Source organism: Miniopterus natalensis, chromosome 18 (genome assembly GCF_054644295.1).
Source record: "Miniopterus natalensis isolate mMinNat1 chromosome 18, mMinNat1.hap1, whole genome shotgun sequence".
Lineage (NCBI taxonomy): Eukaryota > Metazoa > Chordata > Mammalia > Chiroptera > Miniopteridae > Miniopterus > Miniopterus natalensis.
The window spans coordinates 38,938,884-38,966,800 of NC_142098.1; the positions used below are offsets into that span (position 1 = coordinate 38,938,884).

At 55.4% G+C, this 27,917-nt stretch overlaps 2 protein-coding genes across 6 annotated transcripts; both read left to right on the forward strand.

Moving 5' to 3' along the window:
- Positions 1 to 1,416: 1,416 nt before the first annotated feature.
- On the forward strand, positions 1,417 to 10,965 carry PRMT1 (protein arginine methyltransferase 1). Of its 5 annotated transcripts, none has more exons than XM_016206047.2 (11): positions 1,427 to 1,490; positions 3,661 to 3,714; positions 4,259 to 4,360; positions 5,095 to 5,250; positions 5,391 to 5,454; positions 6,641 to 6,783; positions 7,635 to 7,722; positions 7,822 to 7,937; positions 8,772 to 8,922; positions 9,241 to 9,362; positions 10,649 to 10,965. In XM_016206047.2, exons 1-11 carry the CDS (start codon positions 1,455 to 1,457, stop codon positions 10,730 to 10,732), a joined length of 1,116 nt encoding a protein of 371 aa, XP_016061533.1. In that variant the 5' UTR covers positions 1,427 to 1,454; the 3' UTR covers positions 10,733 to 10,965. The 5 variants fall into 5 exon arrangements, with proteins under 5 accessions (XP_016061534.1, XP_016061533.1, XP_087682965.1 ...); XM_087826839.1 differs by lacking the exon at positions 1,427 to 1,490 and adding an exon at positions 2,270 to 2,428; XM_087826842.1 differs by lacking the exon at positions 1,427 to 1,490 and adding an exon at positions 3,952 to 4,020 and having other exon boundaries at positions 3,697 to 3,714.
- Positions 10,966 to 13,607: 2,642 nt separating this feature from the next.
- CPT1C (carnitine palmitoyltransferase 1C) lies at positions 13,608 to 26,611 on the forward strand. Its single transcript, XM_087826844.1, has 19 exons — positions 13,608 to 13,834; positions 14,399 to 14,553; positions 16,752 to 16,891; positions 18,080 to 18,251; positions 18,435 to 18,536; positions 18,617 to 18,754; positions 19,505 to 19,582; positions 19,812 to 19,919; positions 20,023 to 20,107; positions 20,684 to 20,879; positions 20,999 to 21,181; positions 21,744 to 21,849; positions 23,020 to 23,136; positions 23,638 to 23,802; positions 24,017 to 24,151; positions 24,711 to 24,863; positions 25,121 to 25,234; positions 25,369 to 25,461; positions 25,685 to 26,611. Exons 2-19 carry the CDS (start codon positions 14,413 to 14,415, stop codon positions 25,868 to 25,870), a joined length of 2,412 nt encoding a protein of 803 aa, XP_087682970.1. The 5' UTR covers positions 13,608 to 13,834; positions 14,399 to 14,412; the 3' UTR covers positions 25,871 to 26,611.
- Positions 26,612 to 27,917: the final 1,306 nt, after the last annotated feature.

Genomic DNA, 27,917 nt, shown 5'->3' on the forward strand with positions numbered 1-27,917 from the left:
TCCATACAACGGAATATTCGTCAGCAATAAAAAGGATTGCACAACCTTTATGTGCAGTAACTTGGATGAATCTCAAAAGCATTATGCTGAGTGAAAGAAGACAGACACAAGAGAGCACACACTGTATAATTACATTCTTTTTTTTTAAAAAAAAGTCTTCATTTATTTTAGAGAGAGAGAGGAAGGGGAAAGGATAGAGAGAAAACATCAATGATGAGAGAGTCATTGATTGATTGCCTCCTGCATGCCCCCTATTGGGGATCAAGCCTGAAACCCGAGCATGTGCCCTGACTGGGAGTCGAACTGGTGAACTCCTGGTTTAGGGGTCCATGCTCAACCATTAAGCCACACTGCTGGGCAATGTAATTCCACTCATAGGAAACTTTAGAAAGGAAAGGCGACACTATAGTGACAGAAAATAGAAAGTGATTGCTTCAGGGACTGGGCGGGGAAGGTATTGACTGGAAAGGGTTATGAAGGAACTTTCGGGGGTGATGAATATATTCTACAAGTTGCATTCATTTTATTCAACTAGTAACTTTTTCTGCAGATCGAGGAAAGCTTCCTGGAGGAGATGATGTCTAAGCTGTGCTCTGATTTATGTATTGGAAGGAGTTGGCTGACAAAGGGAGGTGGGTGTTCCTGGCAGGGGGAGGGAGTTGGCAAAGGCCAAGTGGTTTGAGTGGGGTTGCTGTGATTAAAAAACAGTCAAGTAGAGGGCTAGAGTTTAAATGCGTCGCCGCCTGAGTCCTATTCCCGATTTGGTTCGGGACCCGGGACAAGCCCTCCCTCTCTTTGGGCCTCTGATAGCTTCAGTTCTTTCCCTCACGTAAATGGGCAAAATCTCCCCTTGTTCCCCCAGGACTCCCTTGGGACTGGAAGAAGCCACCAAATGGACGCTTAGTGACAGTTCTTTTGAGTCAATCGCTGGAAGCTAAAGCCCTCCCTCCTCGTGGGCCAATCGCCTTGTTCTTGAGACCGGCAGGCTGGCGAGGGCTCGTCAAAGGCCTGGTGAAGTCACATTTTGGATAAACCAGTAGCAGCTGAAGAGGCGGGTCATTTAGGTGATGGACAGATCTATTTCAAAATGTCCGCTAGCGCGGGGCCCGCCGGGAAGCTTTGAGGCGGTGCTGGGGGAAAGGGGCAGGAACTGCCGGTTGACTTTGTCCAATCATCAATCTCGCTTTTTGTGATAGACAGTCAGTCTTTCCCATCCCTGTCGACTTAAGGGGCGGGACTCTGCACGCCACACTGGGCGGGTCCCTGAACTTTGATGGGCCTTCTCCTTTGCCCAATTAGTAAACGGTACTCCCAAACGGACCGCCTCCATTGCCAATGAGATCTCCTGGCGGGGTCGCGGTGGGCGGGCCTAGACCCTCCGGTATAAGGCGGTCTCGGGAGAGTGCGGAGAAGGGGGGGGGTCTCGGCCGCTGGAGGAGTAGGTGCGGGTGAACATGGCGGCAGCCGAGGCCGCGAACTGCATCATGGAGGTGAGCGTCTGGAACGCCGCCGGGGGCGGGGGGTCGGTTTAGGGGTCCGTGTTTTATGGCTCCGTCATAGAGAAGGGGTTGTGAGTCGGCGGATTTGAGTTAAGGCTCCCAGCCGTACGGAGGGGAGGCCGCATGCTCCGGATCTGGGGCCACTGTTTCAATGCGGGTTCCCTAGCTTTCGGGGGCCAGCCAAGCCGATGGTCTCGTGCCCCCTCCCACGTGGAGGAGGGCTGGGGGCGCTTCCGGCCTGGCCCCCACGTGGCCGGGGCGTGGTGGATGGGGAGGGGGTGTGCCGTGCTCGGTGGCCCGGCGGGCTCCACGTGCGGGACAAAGGCCCCGCCCCCGGCCGGGGGAGGGGCGCCCCGGGGGGACGGGAAGGAGGCGCTCACCCTACTTCGGAGGCCCCCAGCTTTCCTCCCCAGGGATTGCAACGTACACCTCCTGGTGGGACTTACTTGGGGGCCTCCAAGAAGTAAAGAGTCTCTTGGGAGGGGCAGTGTATCCCAACCCTCTACAACCCCCTTCCCAGGACTGGGGCATTTACTTAGGCATCGGTCCAGGTTTCGTGCACTTTTGGGTTAGGATTGGAGGAAGACAAAGAATTTATTTTCTCTGGCCGCCCCCACCCCCCTTTTCCTGTCCCTGGATCCTCCACCGCCCGGGGCTTTGGGAGCTGGGGGGATGGGGTATGCCCCTGTGACCTCTCTCTGGGTGGTGGTGGGGCCTCCAGCTGAAGGAGATCCTTCCGGATAATGCACCAGGCACCCCCTTGTGGCCATTTCTGGGTGTGTGGGAGGGACATTTTTCATGGGGCGTGTCCCAAAGCCCACCTCCCCTTTGGAAACCTCCCGGGCGACGGAAGGAAGAATCCGTCTGCTGGGTAGGGGACGTGATGGAACCTGCGAGCTCTGCCCCCATTTCTTTCGGCATTCATGAAGGTGGGAGATGTACTCCCCCTTCCAGAGCCCTGTTTGAGGGTGCTGAACCTGGATCCTTGAAATGGTTTCCTAAAATGCTGGTTCTTGTGCAGCCATGTGGGGTTGGTTCTGGCGCTGTGTTTCAAGCTGTTTGGGGCTTGTATGGCGGTGGTATCAGTGGTATTAAGAAATGGGCCCCAGTGGGAAATCCCCTCGCCAGCCGCCCTTCTTTGTAGGCATCCTCACTGGCTTGGGAGAATGGGGGTGGGGCTTGGAGCCCTGTGTGTCATGTCCCTGTGTCCCTGACTTGAAGCTTCTTGGAGCCCGGAGAGTGGTAACAGCTGGGAGAGATGTAATCTGATGGGGCCTCCGAAATTTTCACCCCTTACCTTGTGGCATTCTCTGGAGTGGGAGATCAGCTCCCCAGGGTCACTCCAATGACTCCCATCCCCCTTGGCTCTCTCCTGGACCAGGGCCTTTATGGGTGGAGGAAATATCTTCTCCAGAGGTTGCCTCAGGACTTGGCTTCACACCTGGAGACCTCCAGGCCTGGGATGGGTGTCTGAATGGTGGCAGATAGACTCGAGGGTCAGGAGTCTGTCCTCTTCCCAAGGATTCTATCTTCCTGGGTAGAGGGTAATAAGTGAGGAGATTGGCTCCAACTGGTTTTATTTGGGGCTTCCTGAGCCTAAGGCAGGAACTAGGGGTCAGGGTGCCAGCTCTGGTGGGGGCGCCTGTGTGCCACACCTCCATCCTGGAATCCTCATAAAAGAGATTGGTTTCCAGAAATAGATGCCCAGTGGGTACACCCTGCCAGCCCCCTCCCCCAGCTACTCATGGCACCCCAGCATGGGGGTATGTGTCAGGAAGTGTTACCTAATCTGGGGGGATTAGATGATGCGGAGGGAGTGACAGCTGGCAGTGCCTATGTGCCCAGTGGGTGCCAGTTCCTCTGGGCTGGATGGGGGAGGTGTGTATGGTCAGGTGCCTGGCCAGAGAGGGGCAACGTGGGAGCAGTCCGCCATCTCTCCAGCCACAGCTGAGACAGAATCCCCTCTCTTCTCCCCCCACTCATCCTACCCCTTTTTGAAACAACCCTGCCTCATTAGTTGCTCCCTCTGCCACCATTCCCACCAAGGAAAAGGAAAATTGCAGGAAACACCTCCCCTCCTCCCAAGAGCCAGGGTCCCCTGGCTTGACCTGCCCCTAGCCACTCCCAGTAGCTAATCCTTTCTCCCTGTACTCTCTCCTAGAATTTTGTAGCCACCTTGGCTAATGGGATGAGCCTCCAGCCGCCTCTTGAAGAAGTAAATATCCTTTTGTGAGACCCTTCCCCACATTAAGATACCTTGCCACACATCAGGCCCTTTCTAGCTGTCTAACCATGATCCCTCTTGCTTTAAACCAGTTTACCCCATTCCCCCAAACACTTAGTACAAACTCCCTCGAGGTTTGTGGCCCCCCACCTGGCCTTCCCCAATACTGTGGCTGCTTCCTTAACTCCATTTCCAGCCCCCCTCTACCCTTACCTGTGTCTTCCCCAGTTCTGCCTTCCCCTTCCTTCCCCAGCTGTGGGCTGAGCTAGAGACGGGGGCAGAGAGACTGGAGAGATGGTAGGCATGGCTGAGGTATCGGGGTACTCCTCTTGATCGTGCTCTGGGGGGTCCTGCAATAGGAATATGGGGTTTTAGGTTTGGGGGTCCTCGGGGGGGCAAGATGGCAGTCGGGGACTGTAAGGTGCCGTGGTATGATTTCGGGGGGTTTATTCCAGTGAAAAGTAGGGATCTGGAGGCTTAAGAGGCTTTGGGGAGCCCCCAGATTTGACCCATGGTCCTATCCTCCTCCTCGCAGGTCTCCTGTGGCCAAGCAGAAAGCAGTGAGAAGCCCAACGCTGAGGACATGACGTCCAAAGATTACTACTTTGACTCTTACGCTCACTTTGGTATCCACGAGGTGAGTATGGACAGCTTCTAAGGTTGCTGAATCTTGAGAGGTTAATATTTGGGAGCGCTGGAATTTAATTTCCCACGCATGCGCACTGCCTTCCTTGCCCCAGGCTGCCCCTCTGCGCATGCCCTGGCTCACCCCGGGGTCTCTTCTCCCAGCAGTTGCCTTGGAGACCGAGGTTAGCCAGGTGCTCTTGGACCGCTCCTGGGAGGCAGGGGTGGGAGTGCGCATGTGCATGCTGCCTGAGCCAGTAGCTGGAGGCCAGGCCTGTCGGTTTCTGCCGCCCTCTAGTGATCGGTGGTGGGATTGTCCCCCAGCTGCTCATGTCTGGTGTGCAGATGGCTTTTCTGCTCTGTACACTGAAGGCTGAGGTCCCAGAAAGTAGCTGGAATGATCTTTTGAGCATTTTTTTCTTCCTTTCTGCTTTTTGGTTTTTGTGTTGTTTTTTCTGAGTGTACAGGTCAGTGGATTATTGAGGACTTTTTAAAGCCAAGGATCGCTGGGACTTAGCCAACGATAGACTCTGGCTAGGATGGGAATTTAGTCTATCCAGTATGATTTTACAAATAGGGAAACTGAGGCACGTGGAAAGGAAATAACTTGTTCCAAAGGGACTAAGCAAGTGGGAGGGCTGAGCCCTAGCTCTCCAAACTGTCAGCATGTCTGAGGCTAGTGCACCCCAGTTTCCAGCTGGGAGTGCAGGCCCCCTCATGGTCTTTGTACTTCCCTCCCCCCCCCAGGAGATGCTGAAAGACGAGGTGCGCACCCTCACCTACCGCAACTCCATGTTTCACAACCGGCACCTCTTCAAGGACAAGGTGGTGCTGGACGTGGGCTCAGGGACGGGGATTCTCTGCATGTTTGCTGCCAAGGCCGGGGCCCGCAAGGTCATCGGGGTGAGTGTCCTGGACAGCTGGGTGGGCTTGGGCCTTGTGATGGAGAGGAGGCCCCTTGGGGCTCAGGAATTGGGTGGAGGGGGTGGGAGGTAAGGATGGGACTGGGGGGGGTCTCACCCTCCCTTCTTCCTGGACCCCAGATCGAGTGTTCCAGTATCTCTGATTATGCGGTGAAGATCGTCAAAGCCAACAAGTTAGACCATGGTGAGCCCAGGAAGAGAATGGGTTTGTGGGGATGGAGCGGGCGATCCCAGTTTCCTTGGGCCCTTGGCAAGAGGGTGGGGGCCACTGAACACAAACACAGCTTTATCTCCCCTGTGGGCTCTGGGCTGCCAACAGCCTGACAATTCAACCTTCTCAGAGTTTGTAACCTGATAAGTGGGTTCTACTATCTTAGAATTTGAGTGTTGAAGTCACAAGCTTAGCTCCTCACTCTTAAAACGTTAGGGCAAGAAGCAGTCTTTAGGTTTTTCAGTGAACAGTCATGTGGTTGACTGCTGAAGGCTCATAGTGAGAAGGCTCTTGCCACCCTTCTCTGAGTTCAGCCAGCACTCCCAGAGGAGTCCATGCCTACAAGCACATATGCATGTAGATGTTTTTACATTCAGGTGCATTATTTTTACACAAATAGCATTTTGTACAAGCCTACCCCCTTTGCTTTTTCTATCTGCTTATTATGTAGTTTAACATGTTGCAGGGCATTGAGAGGATCTTGTTCTTTTTGATATGCACTTACCCAGGCTCCTGGTGATGGGCATTCAGCCACTTCTGAGAGTTTCATCCCCCACATATAATGTCATTCCATAAGCAATCTAGTGTATTGGTGAGGCTGATTTATAAAAGTAGGGTTACATGGGTCAAAAATGTAAGTTGGGTAGATGTTGCCAGATTGCCTTTGAGGTCCTTCCTGCAAGGTTTGATGGGCAGAGAATGTGGGAAGACAGTGGGTTTTCTGCATGTGAAGGCTCCTAGCATTTAGTAACTGAAGTGATTTTTTTTTAAAGACTAGTATGGTGAACCCCCAAGTACACATCATTCAGCTTTAAATATGTTCATTAGAAGCAGATTCTAATTGTGATGTCATTTAAATCTTGCTGTGTCTGTAATAGATGATCGTGCTGTTAGTGGCAAAACCTTAACATTACTAATACCTAATCCATGTAAAATTTCTGCGTCAGAAATTATCTAAAGTGAATTCTAAAACTGAATAAACAAGGTGTGGCTTCAGCTTGAGGGGGTTTTTGAAGATGCCCAAATGTAGCCCCCAGCCCTTCCTTAGAAGACAAGGGCTGTCCCAGTGGGGTCCCCAGGCCTTGGACCCCCAGGGGAAGGTGATTGGACAACGGGTCTCTTCAGGGCTGGTGGCATGTGCCCCTGTCTGCCCCTACAGTGGTGACCATCATCAAGGGGAAGGTAGAGGAGGTGGAGCTTCCGGTGGAGAAGGTTGACATCATCATCAGCGAGTGGATGGGCTACTGTCTCTTCTACGAGTCAATGCTCAACACCGTGCTCTATGCCCGAGACAAGTGGCTGGTGAGGCCCTGGAAGGGTGGGAACAGCAGGCTGGGGTCCTTAGGGTGTTTGTTGCATGTATCAGTCAGGGGCCAGGCAGAAAAAGAAAGCTATGCTAGGTATTTCCCATGCGGGACTTAACACGGGATTGACCGCACAGATGTTGGAAGGCCCACAGCCAAAATGGAGTATAACAGGCTTTGGAGGCTAGATGGTTACAAGGAGATAGTACAGTGTCAGGAGGGAGTTAGAGCTGAGAAGAAAACCAGAGCAGGGCACAGCAATAGGGAGGGACCAGGCCATGATGCCCTCAGGTTCTCAGGTCAGAGGCGCCCTCCCAAGGGAGATAGTGACTGAGACCTGATCAAAGGATGGAAGTAGCTGCCCAGGATCTGAACCCGAGGGGACAACACGACGCAGGAGTTCAGCCAGTGCAGAGGTCTTGGAGCAGGGGCAGGGCGTGCTTGCTGTGTACTGAGCAGCGGGGAAGCTAAAGTGAAATGAGTCTTGAAGAGCAGTAGGAGGTGAGTTAGAGGTGAGGGGTGAAGGGGCCTTTGCCAACCTTGTGTGGTCTTGAGGACCCTCATGAAACTGCTCCAAGAGGAGCCAAGGAGAGTTCAGAGATCCCTCAGCCTCTGGACAGGGTCTGCCTTAGGTGCTCCGGGGCGCCACCTGGCAGCCATATGGGGAATAGACTTGGGGATGAGGGTAGAGGCTGGAAACCTTGAGGCCACTGCAGGAGCCCAGGTGGGAAGTGTAGGTGGCTCAGAGTGGGCCAGAGGGGGTGGATAAAGAGCCAAACAGGTGACATTTGGGGGCAGTGTTGCCATGGTCTCCCCCACCCTTCATGCCCTTACCATGCCTTTCCACAGGCGCCAGATGGCCTCATCTTCCCAGACAGAGCCACACTCTACGTGACGGCCATCGAGGACCGGCAGTACAAAGACTACAAGATCCACTGTGAGCTCAGGCCCACGGAGCTTGTGGGGTGGGGTGGGGTGGGATCGGCCTGACCTGGGTGCCTTGGTGTGCTCATCCCTCCTCCCTGCCTCCTCCCAGGGTGGGAGAATGTGTATGGCTTTGACATGTCTTGCATCAAAGACGTGGCCATCAAGGAACCCCTGGTGGATGTGGTGGACCCCAAGCAGCTGGTTACCAACGCTTGCCTCATAAAGGTGAGGGGATGGGCATGGCCAGGTGTCCCCCACCTGGGGCCAGCACCTGTCCCACATGCGATACATTAGGGTGCAGAGTGCAGACCTGAGGTCTTGGATGCCTGACTTGTGAGCCAGGGTAATGCTAGAGGCCCAGGGAAGCCGTGTCCAGCCAAAGCCAATGGGTTCCAAGATAGAACCCATTGAAATGGGCTTGCCCTGTCCCGGGGGACACATTCCAGAGGGAACACCTGAGACAGGCAGCTGAAACACCCAGGTGGGACTCACCCTCCTGGGCACACCAAATGCAAGAAGCCAGGGCCAGGAGTGAGTTGATCCACACCAGTAAAGAGCACATTACTTCTTGGGTGAGGCACAAAACCAGGTGGAGGAGGGAGTGAGGAGAGAGGAGACAGAGGCAGGCAGCTGGACTGGGCCACCCTCTGGCCCGCATCAGAACCACGGTTTTGTTCTGAGTGCATCCAGGAGCTATCAGGGATTTAAGCAGGGTTTGGCATGATCTGATTGACTTGTTTTAGAATTGTCACTTTGGCTGGTAGATATGTCCAGTTAAAGGATGTAGGGGGAGGACAGAAGCAGGGAGCCCTGTTAGGAGGCTGCTGCAGTGGGGAGGTGATGGCGGCCCGGGGCGGGGTGTAGGCCATGGAGAGGGGTAAATGGGCAGTTCTTCAAGTGGTCGGTCCAAAGAAGTAAACCATCAGGTTTGAGGTTTGGATGTGGGAGAAAAGGGAACAGGAAATCTAGCACCCGCCCCATCCCACCCCCCTTCTCCCATTTGCCCTTGGACCCCGGGCTGGGTGTTGCCGAGTGGGGTTCATAGGGCCTCTCCCGCAGGAGGTGGACATCTACACCGTGAAGGTGGAAGACCTGACCTTCACCTCGCCCTTCTGCCTGCAAGTGAAGCGGAACGACTATGTGCACGCGCTGGTGGCCTACTTCAACATAGAGTTCACCCGCTGCCACAAGCGGACGGGCTTCTCCACCAGTGAGTTCTTGGGAAAGGGGGCACAGGGGTGGCCAGAGGAAGCCTCCCTCGGAGACAATGAGAACAACCTGTGTTCCCACACTGGCTCTGCCAGCTAACCCGGAGTGTGCTGTGTCTTAGTATCGTTGTGTGTCCCCCCCCCCCCCCGAAAACCTGGACAGGTCTCTCTGAGGTTTGAGGAGGGTGAAGATATTCACGGGCAGGTTGACCACAGTCAACACTCAGTAAACACTCACTGGGGGATGTGCCAAGCAGAGGGAAGGGCAAGATCAAAGTGGGGCACCGGGGGCCAGTTGGCTGACGTGACTCCGCCCCTAGGCCCTGAGTCCCCGTACACGCACTGGAAGCAGACGGTGTTCTACATGGAGGACTACCTGACGGTGAAGACGGGCGAGGAGATCTTTGGTACCATTGGGATGAGGCCCAATGCCAAGAACAATGTGAGGCTCGGGGGAGCTGGCGGAGGGGGGACTATGGAGGCACTTCTGCCTGTCTGGGGCTCTTGGTGTCTGTTTGTGGGACAAATGTTGAGCACCTACAGGAGGTGGAGTCCTGGGGACTAGCCATGATTAGGCCAGATCCCTGCCCTCCTGATGCTCCCAGTCTAGACATGGGACACAGTCAAGTGGTAAACAACAGCTGGAGGTTCTGTCATTTGGGAAGGGGCCAGAGGGAGAGCCCAGTCTCCAAGCCTGGGCCTGGGGATAAGGGGAAGGAAAGGAAGACAGTTCATTCCTCCTGCACACCTGGCAGGACCCAGCTGCCATCAGCTGAGACGTGGGGGAAGCAGGTCTGGGGCAAAGTCAGGAGCTCAGCCAGGGGGTGGGAGGAAGGGTCTGGATTCTGAGTGGAGGGGAGTGGTCTGCACGAGAAATATCACCAGGCCAGTGTGTGTCGGGCTGGATGGTGCCCAGGTAGCCTGGATGGAGGGGAGCGACCCAAGCTGCACCCACTTTCTAAGTCAGGGACATAAGCCCATTAAAGCAGGGACTCGCAAATGGACAGTTTTGCTGTACCCCAGAGGAGAAAGGGTGCTAGTGGCCTCCAGTGGGTAAAGGCTTGGGGTGCTCAAGACAGCAAAGTGGCCTCAAATGTCAGTAGTGTGGAGGCTGAGAAATCCAAACGAGACAGACAGCCTGAGGGGGAGGAGAGGGCAAGGAGGCTGGGTCAGAGGGCCAAGGGGAGAAGTCATTGAGGTCATTGATGACTGTCCCAGCCTTTCCAGGGAGTGCTGGGGGAGGTGCAGAATGGGGCACAGGAGGAGGGTTGGCTTCCAGGGAGCTTGGGAGGAGAGGAAATGGGGACAGTGGATTGGGACCACTGAGTTTGCTGTCACATTTTTCCAGAGGAGGAGGAATGCTTTTGCTGATGGCAGTGGTTCTGGTGGGGAAGTAGTCAGGGAAACAAGAGGCAGGGCAGCGGAGCTCTGCCCCCTGCCCCCCCAGGGACCCGGTGGGTTTGAGGATGTCAGATGTAGCTGTCACTGGGAGTCAGGGTTCAGGGCAGATGCTGGGAGCGGGACCAGCAATGTGGCATCTACATCCTGGACATGGGCTAAAAGCAGGACCCCGCTGGATCTCCAGGGAGGGTGTGTAGACAGCTGGTTGGGGACACATCATCTCAGGTGTGCTGGGCCTGCACCCCTCTGCTTCCTCCTGATTCAGACAGTTCTGGGTGCCTGCCTGCCCTCTTTCTGGCCCCCCTCATGTCTGCCCTATCCCCACAGCGCGACCTGGACTTCACCATTGACCTGGACTTCAAGGGCCAGCTGTGTGAGCTGTCCTGCTCCACCGACTACCGGATGCGCTGAGACGGCGCCCGGTTTCTCCCACCCTAGCCAGCCGGCCTTGCTCGGGCCCAGGGGCTGTGGCATTCTTAGGCAGTTTTGGGCTCCCCCTCCCTCTCCCTTCCTCAGAAGGGGGTTTTAGGGGCCTGGGCCTGGGCCCGGGGTGGGGGATTGGGGGGAGGGCACATCGTGACTGTGTTTTTCATAACTTATGTTTTTATATGGTTACAATTATGCCAATAAATCCTCAGCTGGGACAGCTTGGATTCTGGGGGCAGAGTGGGGTTGGGGTTCCGTCTGCAGGTGCTAAGATGCCAGCTGGAGCAGCCAGAAGTACCCACATGATGCTATGGGTCTCTGTCCTCACTGTGTCTATGTCTGTCTCACCACAGCCCTGAGTCTTACCCCAACTCACCCCTTAGCTCTCTGCCAGGATCTCTTCATCGCAGCCCTTTCTGGGAGGATTGAGTCCCGCCCCTCTTGCCCCCTGAGGTCCTGTTACCTCTTGTCCCCACTGGGCATAGTTCTGCCCCCAGCTGCACTGCCAGGCTTGGGGGGGGGAGGGAGCAGTTCCCAGGCAGAAGGCTACCTCCCCCAACACATTATTCCTGTTTTTTTCTCCAGGCCTCTCCAAGGCCATGCCAGGGCTGATGCAGTGACTACTGCCCAGCCTTCTGCAGCTGGGGAAGCTGAGTCTTAGTGGAGTTGCGTTGGGAATTCCTTGTGGGGGGAATCAATGTGTGTGGAGGGATGTCCCATCTCAGGGCAGCAGAGCCTCCCCACCTCAGAGGTGGGCACCAAGGCCCCACTAACCATCACAGCTGCCTGGGGTCTGTCTGTATCCAGCCTCTGCTGCAGGCACGCCTCTGCACCCTCATGCTCTTTCCCATGGCCTTGTCCACAGAGCTGCCTGTCCCCTGTCCCCAAGACACTTCCCACACAACCTGGATCACTACACATCATCCACATCTTTCCACAGCTTTTGCTACACTGCTCTGGTACAACTGGAGCCCTGTCCTGTTCTTCCGGGATAGTGTCCACACTGGCTCTGCTGAGGCTTAGACTCCCTCTGTCCCTATCCCCAGGTGCCCTAGTCCCTCCAAGGGTGAAGGTGAGGTCTGGTCTACATAGGAGTCCAGAGCTTCCCCTCCCCCCCTTTCCTGGAAATGGTGTTGACACCATTTGAAGGTGTCAGCCGTCCCCACCTCTCTTCCCTAGTCCTTAAAGGATCACCTCTCCAAAGGCCTTGGAGGGGGTTAGGGACATAGTCCACATTACCACCTGTACACCTCTGCGGGTTCCCTAGCAGTGTAGGAGGTGGGGATCTGGGTTCTAATCCTGCCTTTCTGGTGTGCAGCCTTGGAGGCTCACCTGTTTTACCCTCATGGGGGGTGGGGGGTGGGGACTGGTCCCAGACTCCTTGAGTACATCTACCCTGGAAGAGGGTTAAGACCAGAGGAGGCGGGGCTACAGCTCAGGCGCTTCACTCAGGAGGTTTCTTGGTGACCGCCCACATCCTCAGGCTGTCCCTTCTCACTTCCTCCGCCATGGGGTACCCAGACTCCGAGGGGCAGGTGAAAGGCTGGTGGTGGCAGGGACAAGCCTGGAAGGAGATGGTGAGGGATCTGTACCCTCCTTGGGCAGGGTTCTGTTTCAGTGGAATGGGAAGGCGACCTCAGAGCTGACCTGCTGATCTCAGGAGTTCTGGGTGCCCGACCCTATGGAGCCCCACTTCTCTGGTGCCTTCTCTTTGAACCCTGGTATCATGCTCCCTCCCCAGGCGGCCCCTCTGTCCGTGGACACATGCCAAATGTACTACCTGCCAGAGATCAAAGACTGGCTCGGCTGTGCCTCCACCAAGGAGCTCTCAGGGAAGTTGGACTTTGAGCCCCAGGACCCTCAAAGCTACTTGGGCAGCCAGGGTGAAGCCTGGTCCAGTTGGTCTCCAGGACCCCAGCCTGCAGCAATGAGGCCAGCGCAGTGCCCAGCTTGCTGGGTGATGGGCACATCTCTGTGCCTCCCCTGGCCTCAGTTTACCCATCTGTATATTGGGGCCATGACCCCAAGTCGTCGTCCCCCTCCCCCCCCCCGTAATTCCACATGGGCTCATCTAGAAATCGTCTTCTACCCCCCAACCCCTTGCTGTGACTGGGCTGGACCCAGGGGCACCCCAGAGCTAGCATGGACAGTATTAACGTCCAGAGCCAAGTAAAAGGTGGTGTCCGTGTTTCAGTCTCTGCCCTTTCTGGCCAGCCCCTCTGAGCCCGGTTCCTAAATAGTTTTCCCGTGTCATGCACGTTTTCCCTCACAGAATTCCCTTTGTCTAACTTGAATTTAATCCGCTGAAGCTGTCTCCGCACCAACTCAGCCAATGCAGTTGCACTTTCTGTGGGCTTATCGGACCCCAAAGCGGCTCACCTCCCCTGGGATGGTAGGCCTGAGGTTCGCTCCAGCCCGGTATCCCACAAGGTGACTTGAGCATACCTAGAGGGAGGCTGTGGGTTCCACGCTGAGCCTCCATCCCTGAAGAGAAAGGAGCGAGCTCCTTGAGAGAGGACTGGGGAGCCCAAGAACCTGGGGCTCGAAGGACAGGTGCTGCGCGGAACGCGGGAGGCAAACGGAGAAGCCGGCGAGGCGGAGCGCGAGCGAGGGATCCTACGGTGGGAGGGCATCGGAAGCCGGGACTCGAAGGGGCGGGGATAGAGCGCCGAGCAGTTGGAGGGGGCGGGGATAGAGCGCCGAGCAGTTGGAGGGGGCGGGGATAGAGCGCCGAGCAGTTGGAGGGGGCGGGGATAGAGCGCCGAGCAGTTGGAGGGGGCGGGGATAGAGCGCCGAGCAGTTGGAGGGGGCGGGGATAGAGCGCCGAGCAGTTGGAAGGGGCGGGGATAGAGCCAGGGACTTGAATACCAGGGGAGGCACACGCGCGGCAGAAATCGGGGTTCCTGGGTGTCGGCTAAGCCCGGGCGTGCAGGAGCTCCGGAGGCCCATCGACCAAGTCGTGGACTCGTTGCCCTGGGTTGGACATATGCAAGTGGGAGTCGGGTCCGGCTCCGTAAATCGGGGGTCGGGGAGGTGTAATTGGGCTTGGTCCCCAGGATCTGATCGGCGGACCCCTGACTCAGCGTAGTAAGTACCGGACCGGAGGGGCTGAGCTACTGCGGGGTCTGGAGGCCTGTGTCTTGGGTTGGGCGAACGAGCCTCTCCATCACTTGTCCTCGAAGCATCCCTGGCTGGGAGGCATGCGCAGTAGGGTGCTCCTGCCCCCATCCCCTCCAGCCCCGGTCGTGTGGGAGGGGACGCTAGGCCACCCCAAAGGGGATGTATTTATAGACAGTCCCCCCACCCCCACCCCACCCCTGCCTTGGAATGGGAAACGGAAATGGGGTGGGCAGTGCCAGCGTGGAGCAGGTGTTCCTTTCAGATGGAGCCACGACTAATGTTTGCTGGCGACCCCGTAACTCACCCTGGACGGGTGCCCCCTCCACCCCTGAATCCTGAAAGTCCTATATCGAGAGGAGGCACTGTCCCCGCGCCACATTTTCGGCAGAGCCACAAAAGGAATTAACGCGTTATCCCTCCCGCCTCCGTGTGCGTTCACAGAGGTCTGCGCGAGGAGGGGCTGGGCCCGGGAGCCCTGGCCTGGGGGAGCGGGAAGCCAGGGGCCTGGAGAATGACCCTCCGTCCTCCCAGGGCCCCAGCGGGACATGGCTGAAGCGCACCAGGCCGTGGGCTTCCGACCCGCACTGACCTCGGACGCGGCGGAAGCGGACCTCAGCGCCTCGGTGCTGCAGGAGATCTATCTGTCCGGACTGCGTTCTTGGAAAAGGCATCTCTCCCGGTTCTGGGTGAGGAGGCTGCGGCTTGGTTTCCTTCCGGGGATCTAGTTACCTGTTTCCGGGATGCCTGAGGCCCACCTCTGGCATCCTGGTGGCCCTGCTTCTGGGATCATATCATCCGCTTCTGGGAATTCTGATGTCCGATTCCAGGACTTCTTAAAGCTATTTGCTGGTCTGTGGCTCACTTCAGGGATCCTCAACTTCACCTACTGGGGACCCCTATTGACCTCTTGCACTCACTTCTGGGATCCCCCACTTTCCCCACACCCCCGAACACAACTTGCATCCCACTTTCTAGAGCTCAGGCCCCTCCCCATGGTACATTTCTCATCTTTCCCTTTCATATCCAGGCTCTAAACTGGGTGCTCCCCTTTCCAGAAGCCCAAGACTGTTCAAGATCTTGGGTAGCCCACACCCCAACCTGAAGGCCCCTTGGTTCCAAGTTGTGAACCTCCAATGTCTGTACCCTGCACTCTCCATCACTACAAACCCCACTGCCCCAGTTCTGGGAAAGCCCAACTCTCGCTCCTTGCCCTGGCTCTAGAAAGCCCATGACACCATCTAACCAGAACCTATGTCTGCCTCAGGGTCACCTCCCCTTTGAACACCTGTGGGGTCAGCCATGAATAAGCTTGAATCCTAAGTGCTCCTCTCTGAACCTCAGTTTCCCCACATGTAAAACAGGGGTAACAATGGCCCCTTCCTTGCAGGACAGTTGCAAGAATTAAATGAATTCTTACACGTAAGCACTGAGTAATGTGCCTGGCCCATGGCAAGTCTGAGTGTTAGCTTCTGATAACGTTCTTTATTCATTCACCAAATATCTGTGGAGCATTTGTTCAGGGCCTGGCACTGTTTGGGGCACTGGGGATATGGCAGGGAGCAAGATGGACAGACCCCTGCCCTCATGGAGCTCTCCGTCTAGTTGCAATGAAGAAGAAAGATAAGTGTATATATATATATTTAAACTAAGATATAATTACCTACAGAAAAATGCATAGATTTTTTAAGTGTACAGTGACTTTTCACAATGTCTCTGCCAACTCCCCAGTGAGCGCCCCCCACCTCGTCCTCACTGCAAGGCAACCATTGTTTTGATTTCTACGCTTATAGATGGACTTTGACTGGAATTATATTCTCGAGTATTTTGACTGTCACCCATGCATAAGAGGCAAGACCTGAAGCCCTTTTCAGAGTCAAATGTCCCCTGTGGCCAGTGGCCCCTACAGACCTTCACATAAGTATTAACTAATGTTGTAATAATGATCACACTTTCCTTTCTACCACAGAGGCACCTCTCTCCCTGATGGTCACTTGGAGCTCTCATATCCTTCCTCTTTTACTTTGGGTACCTTGGAGCCACCCTGAAACTGTAGTTCCTGGAACTTGATCTGAGGGTGAGGGCTGAGCCCTCAGTAACACCAGAGCTGTGATTCCATAGACTCATTGCCAAGCCTCAGTGTATTCATTTATAAAATGGGAACCTTGACAGTCCCTGCCTCAAGGTGTTGCTGTAAGCATTAACTGTCTAACCAGAAGGCCTGGCTCGCAGAAGTGACCACTCCAGCATTGCCATTCTTATTTGCCATGTAGGTGCTGTGTGACCTCTGGCATGTAGTAACTTCTCTGGGCTTCTGCTTCCTCATTTCTAAAATCACACTGGGTAGTAGTGGGTCCCAGGCTCTACACCAACCAAGCCCTTTAAACTATTGCTCATTAGGGCCTTCTAAGGTAGACCTATTGTTAGTTCCATTTTACAGGTGAATAAACAGAAGCCCAGAGAGGTGCTTTCACTTTCCCAAGGTCACACAGCTGTTAAGAGCAGAACTAGAGGCTGAGCCAGAATTAGCGGTCTTGTTCTAGAGCCATGCTGGGCTATGTGGACTCAGGGAACAAGTTACAGTGACAGAAGTGAGCCATGCTGGGCTTCATGTGCTCAGGAAACAAATTAGAGGCAAAAGGAGGGCCCTTATAACGGGTTCAGGGGGTTGGGATGAGCAACCTGCCACCACAGGGCTCCTGTGCCTTGTCTACTCCCATTAGCACTCTGGTTGACCTCCCTGAGCACAGGATCTATATCAGTCTGTTCCCCACTGGATCTTGAGCACCCAGTTCAGGACCTAGCACACGCTCGGTGCTCAGTCAATATCTAAGGATTGTGCTTAGAGGGTGGGATGGGATTAATAGATGCCCTTTCTTCCCCACAGAATGACTTTCTCACTGGTGTGTTCCCTGCCAGCCCCCTCAGCTGGCTCTTCCTCTTCAGTACAATCCAGCTCGCCTGGTTCCTCCAGCTGGATCCTTCCCTAGGACTGACAGAGAAGATTAAAGAGTTGCTGCCAGACTGGTAAGCTCCCCACTTCAGCCCAGTAACCTCCCTACTTCCTTTCCCTCCACCCAGTAAGTTTCTCTATCAGTGTGCTATGCCTGCTAAAGAGACTTTATTTGGGACAAATAAATAAAGGTATAGCATCAATAAAAAGGAGGTGATTTCTTCTCTCCTCTCTGTACATTTTCTATCCTGGCTGCTTCTTGTTAGGAGGGATGGTGACAAGCTAGGAAATGTCCAGATATGGTTATGTATACTAATGCAAGTGTGAACTCTGGTAGTCTGCAGTTCTGTACTCTTAGGTAAAAGAGGCTACATCAATTTAGGTGTCAGGGTCTTCATTTGTTAAATGGGGGTAATACTAATTGCTTCTTAGAGTGGTCAGAAGAATCAAAATCATGCATGTGGAATATTCAGTACGGTGCAAGGAGGTTGTTAAATGGAACTGGTTGTAATATCACAGTTGTTGCTGTCAGCTTTGGGAAAGGTGAAGTGGCTGGTTCTAACCCTTGGATTAGTCCCCCTGGGCAAGATTTTGTGCAGACAGACCCAAGGAGAAGATCTTAGAGGAAGAAATTTCCAGGAAGGCTAGATTTACCCAGTCTACAGAGGGGAGAAAGTCGCCCCAGCTCCTCCAGATGGGATTTGCTCCTATGTCTGTTTGCAACTTTGCAAACATGTTGATTTCTTGTAGACCAGAGTTTCCTAAACTTGAGTTTGATTTGGAACCACCTGGGAGAGCTTGTTAAAACACTGATTGCTGGACCCACCCCAACAGATTCTGTCTTGCTAGGTCTGGGTGGGGCCCAGGAATGTGCATTTCCAGCAAGCTCCCAGGGGCTGCTGATGGTCCCAGGGCCACGCTTTGAAACCACACTTAGAGTATAACTTGATATCTGGGAGGGAAAAGTGTCCTTTAATAGAAATACCACTTATTAAACGCCTACCAGTTTCCATGAGGAGTGATTTTAGAAGCTTGGTGTTCCCACAGTCCTGGGAGGAGAAGGGTGTGGAGAGAGGCTCGTGCCATTTTACAAATGAGGAAACTAGACTCCTCTGACTGACTCTAATTCAGCAAGATAAGCCACCAACAGCCAAAAGACCAGAGTCAGAGAATATTAGGAAGGGCAGGGGCAGAGCGAGGCTGAGGGGAGGGCTATTCTGGGGCCAGGAGACCCAGGCCCGCCCTCTTTCTCTCTCCCGCAGGGGAGGACAGCACCACAGGCTTCGAGGGGTCCTGGCAGCTGCACTGTTTGCTTCGTGCCTGTGGGGAGCCCTGATCTTCACACTCCACGTGGCTCTGAGGCTGCTTCTCTCCTACCACGGCTGGCTCCTCGAACCCCACGGAGTCATGTCCTCACCCACCAAGACGTGGCTGGTACGCGAGGGGCCGAGCCCTGCTCAGGCCCTCCGGGGGCCCACTTCTCTGTCCGCCTCTCTCTGGGTCTCTATCCTTTTGGGGGGTATATGCCCCATTCTCTCTGCGGGTTGCCACACCCCCCACCCAGGTCCCCAGCCCAGCGAGGAGTTCAGTGGCCCACGGATCCCTGCCTCCCGCCAGGCCCTGGTCCGCATCTTCTCTGGCCGCCACCCCAGGCTTTTCAGTTACCAGCGCTCCCTGCCGCGCCAGCCGGTGCCGTCGGTGCAGGACACAGTGCGCAAGGTGGGCCCGGTGCCTGGGGGTGGGAGGAGGGCAGGGGGCGGCATCGGCGGGCCTGCCGGCTTCTCCGCCTCTTCCCTCAGTACCTGGAGTCTGTCCGGCCTGTCCTTTCCGACGAGGATTTCAACTGGACGGCGGCCCTAGCCCAGGAGTTCCTCAGGCTGCAGGCGTCGCTGCTGCAGTGGCACCTGCAGCTCAAATCCTGGTGGGCGTCCAATTACGTGAGTGCCCCGTCGGGAAGGCAAAAGTTCTGAGCCTGCTCTCCTAACCTGGCCAGCTTTACGCCCTGCCCCCGTCCCGCCACAAGCCTAGGCCCTGCTGTCACTGGAGACCCTAACAGCCGAGCCTCCTGAGCCCCGCCCTCACACTCCAATGATACAGACCCAGCCCCGGATGCCCCTGTTCAGAGCCCCTGTGTTTCTCCAGTATTCTGAACACTCTGTCATCTGCCACAGTTTGAGCTCCCTCGGTGCTCCCCGTTCAAAGCCAGACTCTCTTGCCCTGGCCGGTTTGACTCAGTGGTTAGGGCATCGGCCGGTGGACTGAGGGGTCCTGGGTTTGATTCCAGCCAAGGGCACTTGCCTTGGTTGCAGGCTCAATCCCCAGTTGGGGTGCGTATGGAAGGCAACTATTCCATGTTTCTCTCTCATATCTCCCCCACCCCCCATCCCTCCTCTAAAAAATCAATAAAAACGTATTTAAATATATATATATTAAACTCTCAGATGAGATCGATAAACATATCTTGTTATATGCCCAGCCTTGGCCACTCAGCAGCATACCTTGGTACTCACTCTACGTGCCTTGTTCTTTTTAGCAGCTGCCTAGCATTCCATAGCATGAGTGTATCTTCTAGGTCGTTGGTAGTTACTGGTCATGCTGGCCTCCTTCGCTGGGCTCCACCCCCCCACGGTCTCCCCCCGAGCTGGCCCCAGCCACCCCAGCTTTGTGTCTCTCTGCCCCACCCGCAGGTCAGTGACTGGTGGGAAGAATTTGTGTACCTACGCTCCCGAAACTCGCTGATGGTGAATAGCAACTATTATATGATGGTGAGAAGGGGAGAAGGGGGCTGGAGCTGGGGAGAGGTGGGGTGCGTAGTCCCTGGGTCAAGGATTGGGATGTCTGAGTAGAACGTGGGGTTTAGGGCCAGTGACCCAAGGCACAGCCTGGAACTCACCATCCCCCTCTGCTGGGGTCAGCACCTGTATTTGGGGGTGAGTGTCCCCATCAGGGGCAAACTGACCCCAGGCGTTTTGCTGTCCCCTCCGTTGCCCCCAGGACTTCCTGTACGTCACGCCCACGCCAGTGCAGGCTGCTCGCGCAGGGAACGCTGTCCACGCCCTACTCCTTTACCGCCACCACCTGAACCGCCAGGAGATCCTGCCGGTAAGAGGGCCACCCCCTCGGGCTGGGACAGAGGCCACGGTTCTGTGGCCGTGGGCCCACGTGGATCCTGGGGGGCAGTTCCCAAGCCCATGGTCTCCTGCAGACGTTGATGATGGGAATGCGGCCCTTATGCTCCGCCCAGTATGAGAAGATATTCAACACCACACGTGTTCCTGGGGTCCAGAAAGGTGAGACCCCTGTCTCCTCCTGACTGGCAGAGGGGAGCAGTGTTGTCGCTAAGAGCGTGCGCTCTGGAGCCAGCTGGCCGGGTTGAATCCCAGCCCCCTCTCCTTAGCTGTGTGACCTTGAGCAAGTTCTCACCCTCTCCGAGCCTCAGTTGCCCCATCTCTAAAATGGGATCATAAGGACACCTAGGGTGGTGAGGAATAAGTGCCTAGAACAGTGCAGGCCACGCAGGAAGCGCCCGGCGAGTGGTTGCTATTCTTCGTTGTTGTTTTTAATCCTCACTTGAGTATATTTCCCCTCACTGATTTTTTAGAGAGAGTGTAAGGGAGGGAGGGGGCAGAGAGAGAGAAATGTCGATGTGAAAGAGACACACAGATTGGGTGCTTCCTGCATGGGCCAGGGCCGGGATTGAACCCGCAACCCAGGCACCGCCCTTGGCCGGAATTCGAACCTGCAACCCTTCTGTGCGCAGCCGACACTCTAACCACTGGGCCACCGGCCAGGACAATAGGCTGCTCCTATTCTTATAATGTTTTTGACCTTCCTGCCCTCTACACTTCTGCCCACGCAACACCAAGATCACATCCGCCACCTGCGTGACAGCCGACACGTGGCCGTCTTCCACCGGGGCCGATTCTTCCGTGTGGGGACCCACTCCCAGACCGGCCTGCTGTCCCCACGGGACCTGGAGCAGCAGTTTCAGCGAATCTTAGACGACCCCTCGCCCGCCCACCCCCACGAAGAGCACCTGGCAGCCCTGACCGCGGCCCCCAGGTAAGGGTGGGATCAGGGGGCCCCAAGGCCCAGCTGCCAACCCGAACTTAGGGAAGCGCAGGGCTGGGGTCCCAGGGAAGGCTGAGCAGGGCGAAGGGCTCAGGCACGTCCCCCGACAGGGACATGTGGGCCCAGGTGCGGAGGTCCCTGAAGAGCCGGGCAGAGGATGCTCTGGAGGCTGTGGAAGGGGCCGCTTTCTTTGTGTCACTGGACTCGGAGCCCGCGGGGCTCACCAGGGAGGACCCCGCTGCATCCTTGGATGCCTACGCCCACGCCCTGCTGGCTGGCAGCGGCCACGACCGGTAGGTCAGCCCCCAGACTTGGACCCCACCCCGACTTGCAGGGATCCCAGTGTTTGGAGCTAAGACTCTGGGCACTAGACAAGCAGACCCTGGGCCCCAGACCTGGGGCATCTCCAGGTCCAAGGGCCCCCTTGATCTGAGGACCCCAGACTCAACGCATTGAGACCTGGGGATCTGTAACCCAGAGAACCCCTATGACCAGGACTCCAAACCCTGAGACCCCAAACCCCAGAGCCGGAGATCCCCAGACAACTTCCTGGATGCCCACCAGGCATCACTGACTTGTGCGGCCCCTGGGAAAGTCTCCCAAACCTCCCCAGCACCCCGTAAGCCTTGCACCTTACGTGGCACATTCCCTCAAAATCCCTCAACTCTTCAAACCTTAGACAGGTCTCAGAGCCCATCCAGCGCCACCAGTGGAGACCCTGCCCTCTTAGAGATCCCCACACCAGCCCTGATTCCAGAAAAGTCTCCCCACTCCAAAATCTCCACAAGTCCCTCCAAGAGCACCCAAAGTTCCCTCCTAGCCCCCTGTGGTGACCACTCTGAACTCTGCCTGCAGCTGGTATGACAAATCCTTCACCCTCATCGTCTTCTCCAATGGGAAGCTGGGCCTCAGTGTGGAGCACTCGTGGGCTGACTGCCCCATCTCAGGACACATGTGGGAGGTACGGCAGCCAGCCCACCCCACCCTGGGGACCACCACCCCATTTCCAAAGACCTTCCTTGTCAGGGACTTAGTGTCAGAAGAAAAGTAGAAGCTCAGAGAGAGGCAGAGGCTGGACCAGGGCCACCCAGCAAAGAAAGAGGCCTGGGATTATGATCTTCTTTTGACAAATGGGCAATTGGGGCTCAGAGAAGGGAGGTGACTTGCCCAGAGCCACAGAGCCAGGAGTTGCGGGGGGGGGGGGGGGGCTATGAATCCAGAATTTTCTGAGGCCAGAATGGGAGGCCTTTGAATCACATCCCACTGAATCACAACCCTCCTTCAGCTCTGGCTGGCTGTGTGGCCTTGGGCAAGTTACTCCCCTCCTTTGAACCTGAGTTTCCCCTCCATCAGGGGAAAGGACTGGATTTTCTTTGATCTTTAAGTCTAATCCACTCCTAAGAACCTTCAAGTCTCTATTTTCTCTATTCTACTTAGTCTTAAGTCATAGGGGGTGATGTCTGCCCTTATCAGGTTCCCAGTCTTCCACGGTGCTGCATGAGGGGTTTTTGGGGCCCAGAGTGGGGACTGGGCATGTGCAAGGGGAAGGGAGTCCCCTCCCAGGCTTCAGGAGCAGCCCCAGATCAGTACTGACCCTTCTGTGCCTGTTTCTCGTTTGTAAAATGGGAATTTTTTTCCCTGTGATGATATCGGTAAGTGAAACTCTCAATTCAGTTCAATGTCAGACCCTCAGACACTTCATGTCCACATATCGTCTCTGTATGTCGGCTTTGAATGAGGAAATGTCACCTAGAGTAAGATAAAGAGAATGCAGGGCTGGAGGGTCATAGGTGCTTAATCAGGGCTGATTTAAAATATTTAGCAATTTTAAAAATATTTGACAATAATAAAAAGCAGGGTATGGGCCCCACTCAGTCAGAGTGGATGCTGAGAGGTGGTCCTGGGAGGGCTGGGGCAGCCGTTGGGGTCTCTTCACCCATTAGAAGTACAGAGTTAGTAAGCACCAGTTGGGTATTAGTATCAGTCCTGCTCTCGATGAACTTGAACCTGAGATCCCACTTATGAACATGAGGGGTTTCTCCTTCCCAGGGACTGACCCCATGCCCAGAGGGTTAGATTGCTCTTGGACCAGAGAGAGGAAGGGACTCTGACCGCCTCCATTTGTACACAGTTCACTCTGGCCACAGAATGCTTTCAGCTGGGCTACTCGGTGGACGGCCACTGCAAGGGGCATCCTGACCCTTCACTGCCCCAGCCCCAGCGGCTGCACTGGGACCTTCCAGACAAGGTGAGTCCAGGTTTCTGGGCCTTTCCTCTAAGAACAGAAATTCCTGGCTTTGACTCTAAACTCATCTCTACCCCCAGTCTCAACCTCGAGATCAACCCCATCCCCTACTCCATCCCCAACCCCAACTCTAACCCCATCCCACCACCAGCGCCATCCTCAACCCCACCCCATCACTCAGACTAGTCCTACCCCAACTCCATCCCCACCCCAAACTCATCTCTATCCCAACACCATCACCAGACCTAAATTCAATCCTGTTTCTACCACCAAACCCATCTGAAACCCCAACTCTGACTCCACCCCATCCCCAACCCCGTCCTGACCTCCAGTGACGTCCCTATGTCCCTCTTTAACCTGGCCCTTCAGCTCCATCCCCTTCTTTGTCCCCATTTCCATTATCCACCCCAACCCTGACTCCATTTCCACGGCCGCTTCCAGCCCGGTTGCCAGCTCTAACCCTGCCCGGCTCCGAGCCAGCCACTGCTCCCTCCCTCCTGGCAGATCCACCGGTCCCTCTCTCTCGCGCTGAGGGGAGCCAAGACCTTGTCTGGGGACATTGACTGCCACGTCTTCCCCTTCGCCCACTTTGGCAAGAGCTTCATCAAACGCTGCCAGCTCTCCTCAGACAGCTTCATCCAGGTGGCCTTGCAGCTGGCGCACTTCAGGGTCAGTTAGGCTCCCTGACCCCAACCCCTCAGGAGCTCGGTTCCCTGGTCCCCCAAGACCTGCCTCCAGCCACTTTCATGACTCTTCTTGGCCACTGTGGGTTCGCCATCTGATTCCTCTCCCCCAGCCACACACTGTGGGGCGGGAGGAGGCTGGGTCAAGTCTGTGAAGACTTCCTGAGCCCAGATGACAGCTTCCTCTTCTTGTCCCCCAGGACAGGGGTCAATTCTGCCTGACTTACGAGTCGACCATGACCCGCTTGTTCCTGGAAGGCCGGACGGAGACGGTGCGGTCTTGCACGCGGGAAGCCTGCCACTTCGTGCGGGCCATGGAAGACAAAGAGAAGACAGTGGGTGTGGGCCTCGCCTGAGGCTTCGGTCACTTCCCCTCCTCACTCAGACACTTGCAGACATTTATGCAGCACCCGCCGAGGGCCAGGCCCCTTGGGGGGCACTGGGGCAGGAGGGAACCAGGCCCGGACTCTGAGCTCAGGGAGCTCGCTGATGGGAAAGGGGATAGTTCAGCATAGTGTGATCCATGCTTTAATGGGGGTCTCACAGGACACTGGGGAGCACCCAAGAGGGAGCCCTTTGTCACAATGCAGCTCTCTTTGATTATTTAACCTCTGTGTGACCTTGTGACTCCCCTTTCCCTCTATAACCTCTGCTCAGACGGCCCAAGGCGCCTCCGTTCCCTCTCCCCTCTGCCTAGGTGGTTTAATGGGAGGGGTTTGGGGAGGGTCAGGCAGATCCTGCCTTGCGGTGTGTCCCCGGGCCAGCGACTCCCCCACTGAGCTGCTGTCCCTGCCTTGCAGGGGTGTTGCGAGCTGGGCTGAGGCAGGGGTGGGACAGACCCAGCAGTAAGCCCACTTCCTGTTTTTCCATGACTTGTGACCTCCCGGGACCCAGGACCCGCAGTGCCTCGCCCTGTTCCGCCTGGCGGCGGACAAGCACCAGGCCCTGCTGAAGGCCGCGATGAGCGGCCGCGGCGCTGACCGCCACCTCTTCGCGCTCTACATCGTGGCCCAGTTCCTCCACCTGCAGTCGCCCTTCCTGGACCAGGTCGGGGTGCAGGGAGGGGGTTGGGGGGCAGCGGTGAGCCGCGGGAGAAGGGAGGCATTGGGGGCAAGGAGGCTGATGCGGGGAAAAAGCAGGAAACGGCAGAGGTCCCAGCCTGGGTGATGGGGCAAGAGGGGGGAGAGAGGCCGGTGGGGAGCGGGGCCGGGGCAGGGGAGAGGGGTGGTCACGGGAAGAGAAGGGAGGGGGCGCGACCCGCGGGCCTGTCTTCACTGGGCCTGTGACCCGTGCCTGCCCCTCAGGTCCACTCGGAGCAGTGGCAGCTGGCCACCAGCCAGATCCCAGTCCAGCAAAGCCACCTGTTTGACGTCCACAATTACCCCGATTACGTTTCCTCTGGTGGAGGATTTGGGCCTGTGAGTGGGACTGGGCCCAACCCCAGCTCCCCGACCCCTGGGCCAGAGGGAGGAGGGTGCTGGCTGTCTGCTCTCCTGGTGGCGGAGGAGGGCACCCGGGGCTCTTTTCCCCCCCTCACTCTGTCCCTTTTCAGGTCGATGACCATGGTTATGGTGTTTCTTACATCTTCATGGGGAATGACGCAATCACCTTCCACATCTCCAGCAAAAAATCAAGCACAAAAACGGTGAGAGCCACTGGAACACAGCAGCAGCGCCACCCCACCATCTCCTTCCTCAGGACCCGGGGGCCTGGACTCCTAGCTCCCTCCTCTCCAGAACCTAAGAGCCCAGACTCCCAGCCCCCTCCTGCCCCCCAATCCAGGTTCCCAGCCCCCAGCCCTCTTGTTTCTCAGCCTGCAGGAGCCCCTCTTCCATCTTCCCCTGGACGTGACCCATTTCTCCTTCCAGGATTCCCACCGCCTGGGTCAGCACATTGAGGATGCGCTATTGGACGTGGCCTCCCTGTTCCAGGAGGGGCAGCGTCTTAAGCGGGGGTGCAGAGGGCTAGGGGAGGAAGACTCGAGGAGCAGGTGTGGATCTCTCCCTTGCCACACGAGGGGCCCCAGGGCACCCACGCCATCCACCAACTTCTGATCTCTTCTAACGGGGAGCTGGTCTCCTCAGACACTAGTGGGAGGGTCTCTACGGCTGGGCTGGTGCTGGACAGAGGCAGCCGGTTTGGGTTTGGAAATCCCACATCTGGTCCAATAAAGATGTGTGAGCTGGGTGTGTAGTGTTGCTATGCTGTTGAGCTGGGCAGAGGTGGAGGAAGGAGAAGAAAAAGTCCCATCCATCCCTGGGCCCAACCGTGAGTTCCCAGTTACAGTCACAACTTCAGTGGCAGCCCCTAACACCAGCCGTTTCCTGCATTCCCACCTCGTCACACTAACCCAGCCATCCAAGGCCAATCCCAGTCAAACAACCCCAGAAGCTCTCCGCCTAGCTCCTGCCGCCCCGACACCGGTTGTCCACACTCTGGAGAGCACGAGTCTTATCCACACCTTCAGTGCACTTGCCAGTTTGCGTTTCATTCAGGCTAATTAACATGATATCATTGACTGAGTGAACTAATGTGGTGTTTTGAGGAATATTTAAGCCAGTCATGTGAGCCACTTACGTAATTAAAAATTGTTAACATCCCGTCAAACTGGGTTGGAAAACTTAATATTGCTAAGATGTCAATACTACCCAAAGCGTTCTACAGGTTCAGTGCAATCCCCATCAAAATCCCAGTGACATTTTTTTGCAGAAATAGAAAAATCCACTCTACTTTGAAGAGCCAAAACAATATTGAAACAGAGCAAAGTCGGAGATCTCACACTTCTGGTTTCAAAGCTTTCTGTGAAGTTACTGTGAGCAAAGTAGTGTGATACTGGCATAAAGACAGACATATGGGCCAAGGGGATGGAATAGAGAGTCCAGAAATAAGCCCTCATACATGCGGTCAGGGCCACGGTCGCTCAGTGGGGGAAAGGACAGTCTCAACAGCCGGTGCTGGGAAAACTGGATACCCGCATGCAGAGAACATCGTTGGAGCCTTACCTTGCCCACATGCAAAAATCAAACTAAAATGGATCAAAGGCCTAAGTGTAAGAGCTGACGCTAAAGAACAGGCGAAAAGCTTCATGCCGTTGGATTTGGCAGTGCTTTCTTGGATATGACAGCAAAAGCACAGGCGACAAAAGAAAAAAAATAGAAAATTAAACGCCATCCATCAAAGGACAACAGAGTGAAAAGACAGCCCACATGATGGCAGAAAGTCTTTGCAAAGCATTTATCTGACTAGGAGTTACTATCCAGAACTCCTGGGACTCGGCAACAACAGCAAAACCCCCACAAACAACCCCATTCAAAAGTGGGTCAAGAACTTGAATAGACATTTCGCCAGAGAAGATACACAAATGGCCAATAAACACACGCAGAGATGCTCCTGGTGGCCGCCAGCAGCTGGGAGGAGGGAGGAGTGGGAGCGAGGCAGCTGTGTTTGGTGGGTACAGAGTGTGCCTCTGGGGCAATGGAAAGTTCTGGAGGTGGCAGTGATGGCTACACAGTATTGTGAGTGTAATTAATGCCACTGGGTTGTAACTTTAAATCTCCAAAATAATATTTTGAATAATTTCACTATTCTTTTTGCTTTATGATGGCATGCTTGTTAAATATATAGTTTTAATGTTTATCATCTTTTAAAAAATGTTTTATTTTTATTGATTTCTGAGAGAAGAAGGGAGAGGGGGAGAGAGAGAGAAACATCAATGGTGAGAGAGTCATTGATCGGCTGCCTCCTGCATGCCCCCCACTGGGGATCCAGCCGGCAACCTGGGCATGTGCCCTGACCGGGAATCCAACTGTGACCTCCTGGCTCATAGGTCGATGCCCAACCACTGAGCCACGCCGGCCGGGCTCTCATTTTTTAAAATCTTTCAGGACCACACTGATTGGTGTTACCTTATATTTTACCATATTGGCTTTAGACTTATCTTATTCTCTATAGAAAAAATTTTTGCTTTTCTCATCTATTTATTTCTTCAGAAGACCTTTAGGATAACTGAGTTAAATCCTTTAAAAATAATCTAACTAGTATTTTGATGGCATTTGCATTAAAAATGCCATTTGGATAGACAGCCTCAGCGCAACATTCAGA